Consider the following 13,039-nt stretch of genomic DNA (forward strand, 5'->3'; position numbering starts at 1 on the left):
GTGTAGATCACTTGGATTGGACTGAATCTATTTAAGCAACTTGATACTTATTTTGTGTAAAATAATAATGTATGTTACAATTTATATACAATGAAGAAAATTCTTGTTACAACGAACTGAACCTTCATTACATTCTGAACAACAATAGCATATATTTGTGCCATTATCTTCTGTAAATCATACAAACAATAAGAATGCATTTTAATTTACAACGCCTTTCAGCTAAGAAGGGACTACTGGTACACCTTCCCATTTTCAAGTTTGTACAAATGGGAAACTCCTTTGACATGCTGAACCGCTGCTGCCCGCTTTCCACACATTGTCTTGTTTATTTATTTCAATCTTCTCTTCATAAGAAGATAAATGTTAGTGTCACAATTGACATACGATTCCAATTAGCTTAATCTTTCATTCTTTCACCCCCAGGTAACTCGGGCACATATTTGATCCACAAGTCAACAGAAGATTAAAGATTGAATTCATCATCTCACCCGCATTCAGACAAAGATCATATCTAACAACTTATCATCTGCCTACTCTGTTAAGAATGAAGCCAATAAATTGAAAAGATAAGAATTGAGAGAACAAACTTAGGGCTCTGTGCAGAAAGCCTCAGAGCTAGTCATTATCTTCTTCAACTGATCACTGGGTGAGGAACTGATGACAACAAACTGGCAACAAGCATTTGAATGTGCTTCCTGGGTCAACACATACTTGAAGCCACTAGTCTGCAGGGCTAAACATTCCTGACACATGCATAATTCATTTTTTAGAAATAGACTAACATGCTTGTAAAGTATAAATTAGGGTAAGGTTTAGGGAAATAGTCAGGCTAGTTTCATTCATGACAAACTCGTCAACTTGATAAAGAAACATTTAAAAAAAAAAAAAAAAAAAACAAAGCAAATAATCAATAAAATAATTTTCCCATGAATACGGAAGGCGATGAATACAGCAGTAAAGGGTTGCACAGAAGAGAAAATTAAGCATAAAGAAGGAAAAAATTAAAATTCATATGCAACTGCTGATTTGAAAACTATGAGTCAGAGTAATGCTGAATTTACCAGAGTTGGAATGATGAAAAACATGTGTGATGAGCCATCCGCAACCTCATAGAGATAGGGCACGTTGTTAGTCAGCCAACCAGTTGAAGTAAATTCAGCACAGATCAACCAGTTGGCTGGAAGACAGATAGGCAACAACTGACATCTAAATGGACTATATCAACCAGACTCAAAAAAGGGAGCCACCGCGTTGTACAGCTGCTCTTCTTCAAATGGCTTTGATACAAAATCATCCATCCCGCACTTCCTGCATTCCTCGTTTGTTGCCTGAATCACATCAGCTGTCATTGCCAATATTGGTGTGTGCCAATATGCCACATTTCCAAACATCTCCATCGATACTTCCCCAGATGCAATTTGCTCATTAAATTGCCTTTCCCTAGCCCGAATTTGCCGGGTAGCTTCAAAGCTGCACAAAATGCAGAGAGATAATGAACTTCATAATTCTTACAGTAGGGATAAGAATACCCAGAGTAAAAGAGAAGGTAAATATTTATAAGGAAACTCATTCAGATGCTATAAAGAAAAATAGATTACCCATCCAATTCTGGCATATGGCGATCCATGAAACAAGCATCAAAAGTGTGTGGTGGTTTTAGGAGTTCTAAGGCCTCTTTGCCACTCTCTACACAGGTAACAATTGCTCCATATTTCTTTAGAGCTCCTTCTGCTACTCTCCTGTTTACTTTATTGTCATCAACCACCAAAATTCTCTTCTCTCTCAGTAGATTCTGAAGAGTCGAAGGTTTCCTCCTATTTACTTGACTCTTCTTGCCACTTCCAATCGCTTCTTGGAAGCAAGAAAATAAGACACTTAATCTAAGGGGCTTCATAATTATGTTATCAACTAAACCAGCTGATAAGAGTTCACGGCGTTCTTCAGGGTTGATGGTGGTAGCCAAGAGAAAAATCTTTGGAAGGTCTATTATCATTTCTGTCCCACCATTTTGTTTGGACTCTTTCAATAGCTGACGGAAAGCAAATCCAGTTTCATTATGCCAAGCATCTTTGTCAATGAGAACCAGACCAAAATCTGCTGGAGCACTGTAAAAACAATTAACAAATTAGCAATAATAAACAGAATGGTAATGTAGTATAATAAAGTTTCAAGGTTACATTATCTTTACGATCCTACTTTTTTAGAAGTCAATAATGTTGCATGCAGAAACCATATAAAAATGGGCTGGAACTTATCTTGCATAATTCCAATTTGATTATAGCAAGGCCCAGTATACTCCACATATATTATTTCATATTCTTATACTTCTCCCATGCATGGATGGCAGCCTATTCCACTTATATATCCATTATATTGTTGAGGCCACTTTATAGCCTTATAGGTTTATACTTTTCCCACGCATGGATGGCAACCTGCTCAGGCCCCAGGCCCCTCACATATATATAGGTCTACTCTTGAGGCCCTAGGTAAACAAATAGGTCTAGACTCCTTTGCTAGCCTAAGCTCCAGGTCTTGAGGCCATTTTATAGTCTTAAACTTTTTCCATTTGGGATTCTATTTCCCAACCTTTCTTAGTGTAGAGATAAAGATAATAATTTTCCTAGTGATGATCACATGAATGGCATTGGATCATAAAATTGGTATTTTGATAACCAAGAGATGTAAGAGGGTTGAATCATTTCAGTATTTTAAATTCAAGTGAATCTCTACCTTTTGTACAAGTTCACATCTCAAAAGTATACCTGGTGTGACGTCCTCCAGATTGATAAGAACATGCAGATTTCAGGCTGGAAGCCATATCCGCAGTTATTCCCAACCTCTGAAGATGATATCTAGTGACCTCAGCTCGAATGCTTCTTTTATCAATCACCAATGCTCTCCAACCTTGAAGCTCCAAACCAGTTGGATCATAAGGCTGCCACTTTGTATCCAGAGATCTCAAGTCTCCTTTTCTGAAAGAGGCAGTGAATGAGAAGGTGCTGCCAGTGCCAGGTTCACTAACAAATCCTATCTCACCACCCATGAGATCCACCAGACATTTGCTGATGCTCAATCCTATTCCAGTCCCACCATAAGTACGTGAGGTGGAACTGTCTGCCTGCATAAATGGTGAAAAAATGCGGCTATGTGCATCTAGAGGTATTCCCACTCCTGTATCTTCAACTGTAACAAGTAGTCTAATCATTTCAGATTCTTCCATTGTATCTTTGCTATTCAACCTTTTAAAGTTTGCCCAACTTTTCCATCTGTCAACCACAGGACATCCACTTAATGTATTATCAATCTCGTTTTGCATGTCTTGAACTAAGTTCAAACCTTGTTTCAGCACTGCATCCCTAACATTAAGTGTGCTTCTTACTTCATCTGCCAGATGAACTGAGACAAATATATGCCCTTTGTCGCGTGTGAACTGAAATTGAAACATGTAAAATATCAGTCAAACTACATGCAGCCACAGAATCTTCATATAAGATGCAACACTGCATAGACCACAAGTTTTAGTACAACCATTTAGACGGCCTTGTTTCCAGCATAGGTTTGAGGAATGGGAAATGATGAAGCTGTCAACCTAACACTATTCATATATGATAATGTAGTCTGTCAACCTAACACTATTCACATGTTGCAATATAGCTTATAAGCATAGATTCTCAATAAAAAAATATAAGCACAATTACATGCTGAAACCAACCTTTACTGAATTTCCAACAAGATTTGTAATTATCTGCCGGAACCGCCCAGGGTCGCCAATAACAACTTCAGGCACTTGACTGGAGACATAAATGGCCAACTGCCCTCAGCCAAAACAACAATATCAACCGAGTTTGTGAGAAACAATATTCACACAAAACAAGAAAGAACAAAGAAGAACGAAAGGCCATCTTGATATTTACCTCAATTCCTTTTTCATTGGACTTGCCAGAAAAAAGTGATAGAATGTTATCAAGGACTGAACGCAGATCAAAAGAAACAGCTTCTAGTTCTAGCCTGCCCGACTCTATCTTAGCCTGATCAAGGACCTCATTTATCAGAGAGATTAAATCTTTCCCACTAGCATGAGCAGTCTGGGCAAAGTCCATTTGGTTTGCATCAAGATCTGTGTCCATCAGCATTTGCAGCATACCTGAAATATGATGGTAAACAGATTTTTGTTACTAAATATTGTCGTATTAGCAGAATTTGACTGTTATTGAGATATCTTATATACCTAAAACACCATTCATGGGGGTCCTGATTTCATGGGAAACAGTAGCAAGAAACTGCAAGATAAAGAACAGATTCAGTCTCAGGAACATGTTAAAACTTTCAGTGGAGAAGCAAAAATTAGAAGAAAAACAAAGATTGCCAAATTTGTAGGTTGAAACCCCATAAGCAGCACGAGAAGCACCTGAGATTTGGCCACATCTGCGGCTTCAGCACGAACTTTGAGCATCATCATCTCACGATAATCCTCCTCTACTTTTGCAATTCTGCTTATGGCTGCATAAAAGATATGGCCAACAAGAAGAGTAATGACTAGGACCCCTACCGATGCATTTATTGCTGTCCAAGGCAAAGTAGGTTTTTGCTTGAAGCTGTATCAGGAGGAGAACAATTAAATTTATGACGATTAAGGTTATCACTAGGTTAAGTGCTGATAAGTAAACCTTGATATTTTCTTATAACTAACCTGCAATGCATTTCATGCCTCCGCATTGGATCCCCAAAGTCAAGGTTGCTGATGTGCAAGAGGCCAGTATCAACATAATCAGTCCCATACATGAGAATTGGAGCAGATGCATTAGTGGTGTCATAAACATTCACAACAATTGTTTGCTTACTAGCAAGTTGATGCAGAAGCTTCTCAACCAGTGATGGGACATCATAAGATGCACCGAGATACCTACACGAGAAGAGTGTAGCAGATCAAATGTTAATTCTCCTCACCATAAGAAATTGTGAAGCAAAAACACACAAGAACTCAAAATTTTTCAAGGTGGCAGATTTACCCCACGGTAGCTTCAATTCGTTCTTCTGGTGTGGCATTCAGAGGGAGATCAGCATTATAAACAGCAAAAGTGAGTACAACTCCCAGGTGATTGGACTTCAAAAGCTTGAAAGGAGAGGTTAATACCCCCTTTCCAGACGCCCTTGCTCGCAAGATATTCTCACGGTCTTCCTATAAAAGATAGTAATAGATGTTAGAATCATCAGCCTAAGAGAAATCAGAACATGCACTTAGAAGAAGTGTTTTCAAATATCAATACTTTCAGCAAACTCAAAACTTTTATCTGTCTTGACAGAATCAGAATGATCTCTAAGTGAACACATATTACAATCAGCATAACTATTACATCTATCATCTATAAAAATCATTGACAAGTAACTAGAGTTGCATGACAAGTGAACGTGATTTTGAATGTAAAAGGGTTTCTATATCCTTCTGCTAAAAGGGGAAAAATGATTTAACTTACAAAGCAAATGAAAGAACAAAAGAAGGCATTTTTCCAGTGGTGTAGAACCGTATATCCATACCAGATCTTCAACAGAGTGCCAAATATTCATAATAACAAATTTTCAGCAGGTAAGAAATACTTCACAAAATGGTCTCAGTGATTACTACACTCGGCTTGGTGAGATCATTTATTTTGCCTGTAACATATTGGAGGCAAGAAGTAGGCATTCCACAAATAGCATTATACTGTTTCTCTTACTTTCTTCCCTCGAAATGAGGAGGCAAACAGTGAAGGAAACAGTTTTTTCTTCTACAGTGGTACCACCAACAGCCGATAGTTACAATTTCAAGTTATTAAGGCAACAAAAATCATCCCTACTAATGACATATTTTTCCATTATTACAGTAAGCACATACATGAGCTGCACAATGAGCAAAAGAAAAATACAATTTATTGGTCCAAAGAGAGAAGAAGTTGTTGACTGAAAAAAAAACTGAACAAGCAAAACAGAACTGCATGAAATGCACCTTTCCAGACATCATGTCAATCGAGACAATATGAGCAACAGTTTCTTGAGAAAATATCACAGGTGCATATTCATCTTGAATGGGTGCAGGGTCCAACTTTTCTGGAATACAGTCTTGCACAAGAGTCTGATCCTCAGTCTCCATTTTCCTTATTGTCCACCCATGCTTCTTCTCAAATTGCTCTCTCTCTGAATGTAGAACTTTCAAAGCATATGCAACACCACTGGTCAATGGCCTCTCAAAAGCTGTTCTCTCAGTATATTCGCCAAATGTTTTCTATGAAATAAGGATAGCTTTTATTAACATCATCAGATCAGCCAGCACTGCATACTAAAAAATGGTAATTATTTATTTCTTTCAGTGAAAGCTATTTCATTTCTCAGGCATTAGTGTACATTTCAAGTTTCCATATGGTTTTGGATGACTTTACGGTGATAAAAGATGTAATATAGATAATGCCATTTGCAAGGACTCAGTTTTCAAATTATTTCCACAAGTATCAACATCGAATAGTGGGTTTATCAAGGTGAAAACAAACAGGAATATTATCATCAGCCTATAAGCTTACTCAATGAGCCAGTGTCTAATAAGTCAGAAGGCTATGCATTAATATAGAATGCTGGGTTTAATTTAGTTGAGAATAACAAGATTAACAGAAATATAGAGATGAGAATATCACCTGATCAATGGCAGAAGGATCTTTTCCATGGTGAAAAGTGGATACAAGAATAGCTAAGGCGTGAACATGGTTCAAACTCACATTAAACTGGTCCTGCAACATACGTGCTCGCTCATCACACATGTTGGTAAGAGTCTCCTCCCTTCTCAAGACGATTTTTACATTCAAGTGCCAAAATAACCAAATAGATGTAAGAATCCCAAGCAGGACAAAAACAATGAGAAGCTTCTTCCTCCACTTCCCAGCAACTTTAGGAGGACTCTGGGATAGCTGTTGCTGTTTCAGCTGCAGCAGTTGCTGTCGCGGCTGAGGCATTGGCTCCAGATGAACAACCCTTAGCTTTTTCTTCTTCCAGAATTTCAAATAAAAACCACACAAGGGGTAGCTCACAATCATTACAAGAAGCAGCCACCAGCATGCTTTTACCAAACCAAAAGACAAAAAATTACAATGATCTTCTTTATGGTTCCTCGCTGTCCTTGTACGCAAGATGTTCTGGGAAAAGTTAAAACAACCCAAAAGACAAGTGAATTTGTATGGCATAACTCAGAACATGTGAATTTGCTACTTTCCTGTGAAATCAAAAAACTTCCATTTGCATGTGAATTTTAGACTAAAACACCATTATCTAGATCTTCATATGTATTGCAGAGATGTGGAAACCTTAATTGCATCACCTAAAAATAGAATTAATAACATGAATGAAAAGTTGAAAACATGTTAGTAGTACTGATAATATTTTCAAGAGTGCCTAAGCAGAATGTAAGGTTGGTAATTTTATTCAATTAGCATCAATATTTTGTACTGTTATGTATTTCCAAAGTATGAAACTCCCCTCCATGCATGATATTTTGACTGTGGGTCAGTTCCACCTACATGGAATTATCTGAGCTTCAATTACTCAAGATTAACACTCAATAGTAATAGCCACCTAATTTCTTCCTGAAATTCTCTAGGTCGCTAGAAGCTTAAAGGAGCCCAGAATATTAACATATGTAAAAAGTACAAAAAATGTCCACCGTCTCTCCAATAAGCAGCCACTTTAAAGAAGAAGAGAAAAAGAAGAAACACTTTTCTATTTTCGTTTGCGCATACAGTGTTTGAAATACTGCGTGAATAAGCATAGTTTACACAAAATGCACATAATTCAGAGCACTGAATTGAAAACGTGAAACCCTAAACTCCATAGGAAGAGAAATTCATGTTCAATTTTTTTATCAGCAATATAGTTGAAAAACAAAAAATTACCAATTCAACTCTGAGTGATTGTTTAAGCTCCCTTGGTAAGTTCTCATCTTGAGCTGAGCATTGGTCATTAGGTACTACATCTTCAGTAGTCCATCTGCCTTGTGGCTGACAAAGTACCTTCAGAGCACAGGCAATGCCAGTGTCCATTGCCATTCCAGATCCCAATTCTTTGGTGCATTCCAGGGATGTTATCTATGATACACAGGTCAGTGAGCGAATAACATAAACAAAAAGAAAAAAAGACATTGTAAATAAGCATCCGTTTTTATTATTCTTGTATCGAGGACAGCCTCATCCAAGTCTTCCATAAACTATCCCTTGAATTGTATATATAATCATCTGAAAGGGCAATGTGAAAAAATATATTAAGCAGAAGGGTATGTCCAAGTGACGACTCAAAATATCCTATTACTAAATTTATGGTTAATCGCCCAATTAACTGAACTTTAATATGATGTGCATTCATGGTCTATACTTGGAAATAGCCAATTGTAGCTTGAAATTTAATTATTCAGTGCAACTAAGACCATAAATGCTACCCAAGCCCATGTAGCTGAACATAAAGTTTAACTCATAAAAGAACAAATTAAGTGCACATGCCAATACATATAAAGGTCCATTCTCAACACATTCATTCTTTGGGTTGATCAACCCCTTAGTTTACTTTTATTCTACCATGTCTATATGGTAACTCCACGAATTAACCTAGTTTGCAAGTCTATAGATGTCATGTCCATAATTGAATCAAGGCAGTGAAATTAGCAGTGCACATAGTACCACCTGACTGTAATGCCAAAAAGAAAAATTTAATCTAACTTTAAGCTTTGTGCCTACAAGATTTTGAGGAAAATGTTAAAAGAAAATAATTAAATAAACAAGTCCAGAAAGATTTATAATTTCCCTTATTGGAATATTAAGCATATAAGAATTGCATGCTGCCACGCAATAGCAAATTATTAGCCATTAACCCATCAGAATTACACCAAGAATGAGAGTTGTAGAAGAACATTAATTTTACTTACACCTATTTCTGTTTTAAAGTTGCTGTGATAGTTGTGAGTTAAGACATTCAAATTATTGTTCAACAATAAGGAAAACCAACAATTAGTACGTCTTCCCATTTGCAACTTTGTTTCTAACTGCATTTGTAATCCATCCGACCTCTAAACATTTTCCCTTTTAAAATGTCATATTGCAGCCACAAAACCAAGTTCCTAAAAGAGTTCAAATTGCAGAAAACTGTGCAATTTGTACTCATTGTCTATGTTCAGCAAACTTCTCAAGAAAAATTTTAACTAACTTGTAATCATGAGCAGTTTTATCAATTCAGCTTAGAAACCAAAAATTAGAACTTAGAAGAGGAAAAGCTCTGTGCCTTATAGAAGATATCTAGTACAATAGACGTGAGCAGTACAACACCTGATCTGATTCGGAGAATAAAGAAACTAAAGCTTGAAGCTGGCTTTTGCTGACATTGAAATGCTGAAGCAAGACCTGAGCTTTTTCTTCGCATGAATTCGAATTCTTCCCCTCCATTGCCCCATTTTCAAAATTGGATAGAAACCAAATGCTGACTATGGCGAGAACACATAAAAAGCAAAGAAATAGTAGCTTTCTCCTCCATTTCCTAACAGAATTCGTCCCATGCAGAGTATCCTTTTGCTTCTTCAGCTTGAGATTTGCTGGTAAGGTGCCATTTGAGCCAGACAGCTTAGAATTCATAGACATTTTAACCAAAGTCCACCTTTGTATCTTCACAAAGATTCTTGAAAGATTAAGAAAAACCCCAGTTCCAGCAGCACAACTCATCAAAAATCACACCTCCAAAAGAACCCCACAAGGATAATATATTCAAATTTAGAAGCAAAAGAATTGGTAAAAGCCTACCTCACATTACTCCTCAAAAATCAATCCTTTATAAACATAACCCACCAACAAACCACGAACAATAATGCAGAAATTGCATGAGAACAGCTCTAATTATGCACCAAACCAAGAAAACAAAGTGGTCCAACCCGCCTCTGATCTCTTCTCAGTATTCCACTTTATAAGCTAAATACTAAGTTTCCTTCTCTCCTTCCTCCGCGAAAAGCATGATAATCCCATTAAGGGGAAAAAAGAAAACCCTCCTTTGAAGAACACAAAGACAACCAACTAATCATGTAAAACAGAAACTTGAAGAAATCCCATTGTTATTTTAGGAAGCTGCGAGGGAATCATTAATGAGGTAAGGAAAAAATTGGAAGTTTTCTATATCTAGTTATTTCTAGCTCTTACAGCTTTGGAGCAGCCAAAAGTAGCATCAAGGTGTGACCTTTTTTCTCAAACAAACAATACCTATCACCAAGTAAAAAAAAAAAAAAAAAAAAATCATACCCAGTTGGTTTCTGTTTCAACCCAACTGGAATCAATGATCGAAAGGGTGGGCTATCCTCTTTCTCTTTCTCTCTCTGAGTCACTCTGTGTGGGTTCAGTATGGTGTCCAGCAGCATTTGAAATTTGAGGTTGGGTACATCATTATCTCATCATCTAAGTGGGGGAAGTAAGCAAAACCCAAGATTATAATTCTCTCCTTAAACAAATATTTTATTATCAAATGCTATATCAAAACTTTACCTTTTTCTTTGCTTTTTTGTTATATACGTACAGGAGAGCTCAAATCCTTCTTTTTAAAAAACAAAAAAAAAAACAACTTCTTTTTACCATTTACTATGCAAAGCTCAAATCAATATTACAAAAAAGAAAATCTTAAAAAAAAAAAAAACAGTTTTCTTGACCATGTACTATCTAATGCAAAGCTCGAATCTTTATTGCTAGAAAAAGTTTTCTCTACCATTTACAATAATGCTTCCATAATGTATACACATAATTATGTTTTCTCTTATTATCAAATTATTTTCTCTTACAAAAATATGTACTTGTCTATTTTATTAATTTTTTTGCTGCTGCTTTTCCCTCTTGTATTAGTATTGAAAGCGACTCATCCATTCAGTGATTAAAGACTGTTGTCTTGTATGTGTTTTCTGCTTCTGCTGTGCAGCTTATACGGATTCTTTAACACACACCCAGCCATAGATTTCCTTTTCTTTTCTTCTTTTGTTTTCTTTTAAATTTTAATAAAAAGAAAAGGAGATGAAGGATAAAGATGGTATTTCACATAGCTTCCCACCTTCCATGCAAGCCAATAGTGTTTCAGATTATATTATTAAAAAGAAAAAAGAAAAAATATTTATCTATTGTGAGGTTCCTATTTCTACCTACCCGGAAGAAGATCGGCGATTAATCTTGATAGAAAAAGAAAAAAGATGTCGCGAGGCTAACATGCGCATGGGGGTTGGAGAATCTTAATGAGCACACTCTGCATGATTAAGTTTAGTTTAGTTTAATTTGGAAGATTAGATTAGGGATAATAATATATGATGTGTAATGAAAGTATATGTCGGCTAAATACCTTACCCACCATTCATTTTTAAGAAATTTAAAAAAAATATATGCCTAATCATAGGATTATTTCAAAAGCTAAGCGCATTAACTTAAATTACTTTAATCAAAGCCATGATTAGTTTGACCCTAATTGGGATTTCTTTATCTGTTTATTTATTTATTTCTTTTTCTATAGGGTTTCTTTTCATTAGGATTCTCTGGCTTGCTTTACGTTTTTAACTAACATTTTATTAATTTTTCTTTTAATAAATAATATGCTAATTTAATTATTTTGCTTCAATAGTTAAATTTTTGCTTTTCCGTTTGAGATTGCATTTCCCAAACTAGTGTTTTATTAAAAAAAATTAAAATTTTATATTCTTCCAAGTTTTCAAATACTTATAAAATAAGTAAAATTAATTATTTTAAAAGTCGGTTAGTACTATATAATTTTACCATTTGATAATTTTCAGTATATAATCTTTCAGATAAAAAGAGATATATGGCTAAAAAATGTAATAAAAAATATATTTTATTGTTAAAAAGTATCAATTACTAATGATATAGTTATTTTCATTTTAATTAGCCATTATTATCATGTCTTTCGAATAGCTATCTTTATTTTGATTAGCCATTATTATCATGTCTTTCGTATTTGATAGATCTAGAGTTTATCAATTAAAAACGTTATTTTTTAACTGTTAAAAAAGATCTTATTAGATCAATAAATTCTGAAACCGTGATTTAATAGTCAAATAACAAAATTTGAAATTATTAAGCTTCAAACTCATGTTATTAAATACAGATAACATAATAATATTGATTGATTGGAATAAAGACAGTTGAATTCTTACATATCAATATTTTTAAACAGTTTGATGTCTTATTCTATTACGATTTAAAAAATCACATACTAAAAATTATAAAACTATAAAACTATATTACTTTTTTTGTACTTATCATAAAAATTAATCAATAAAATTTAGAAATACGCAATATATCTTTTAACATCCAATAATAATTTCAAACAAGCACTACATCACTAATTATAAAAATCAGATCAAATAGTAACGGTTTGCTCCCTTTTTTTTTTTTTCCTTTTTTACTTTATAGGATTTGATTTCTAAATGTATAAATGAAATGTAAGCTTGTATTCGTGAACTCACTTTAAGAAGAAAAAAAAACTAATTAAAATGTGCATAAAATCAATATAAATAAATTGGTAATTGATTTAAATTAGAAAAAGAAAAGCTACAACATTAGACTTAATAGTATAATAACTGAATGTTTATCAATTTTAACGTACCAAATAAAAATATGTTTAATTAAGCATTTAAAGGCTTCAAAAAGCTTAAAATTTAAATTTTATTAATGGTCCTTCTATAAATCACACAATAGTCATTACTTTTTCTTTTGATTAAGTTAGTTAGGTGGAATAAAGGAGTAGGGAGAATTAATTCTTTATTTAGCTGATGACTTAATAAAGTTAGTTTGAAGATAGAAAGATTCTTGTGTAGACCCATTTTTTTAATGTAATGCACTATAAATATTTAAATAAATGGATTTAATTTACGAATGTCTAAGAATAATCCCTTTATATAACCCAAAATTTAATGGATCTTCTAATAAGTGATGCCGTAATGACTTGGCAAGTAAAGAAACATATTTTTTAAAAAAGAAATTGAAATAAAGGTTCAAATCCA

The 13,039-nt window shown here is 34.6% G+C and overlaps 1 protein-coding gene across 1 annotated transcript; it reads right to left on the minus strand.

Annotated features, from left to right (window-relative positions):
- Positions 1-7: 7 nt before the first annotated feature.
- Positions 8-10,961, minus strand: LOC8273557 (histidine kinase 2). Its single transcript, XM_048377413.1, has 14 exons — positions 9,333-10,961; positions 7,914-8,105; positions 6,666-7,160; positions 5,987-6,262; positions 5,013-5,182; positions 4,694-4,906; positions 4,412-4,598; positions 4,232-4,283; positions 3,918-4,147; positions 3,716-3,814; positions 2,766-3,433; positions 1,602-2,108; positions 1,065-1,473; positions 8-746 (listed from the first exon to the last, which is right to left on the minus strand). The coding sequence occupies exons 1-13, from the start codon at positions 9,720-9,722 to the stop codon at positions 1,224-1,226; spliced, it is 3,729 nt and encodes a 1,242-aa protein (XP_048233370.1). The 5' UTR covers positions 9,723-10,961; the 3' UTR covers positions 8-746; positions 1,065-1,223.
- Positions 10,962-13,039: the final 2,078 nt, after the last annotated feature.

The sequence above is a fragment of the Ricinus communis genome, chromosome 7 (genome assembly GCF_019578655.1).
Source record: "Ricinus communis isolate WT05 ecotype wild-type chromosome 7, ASM1957865v1, whole genome shotgun sequence".
NCBI classification, from domain to species: Eukaryota; Viridiplantae; Streptophyta; class Magnoliopsida; order Malpighiales; family Euphorbiaceae; genus Ricinus; species Ricinus communis.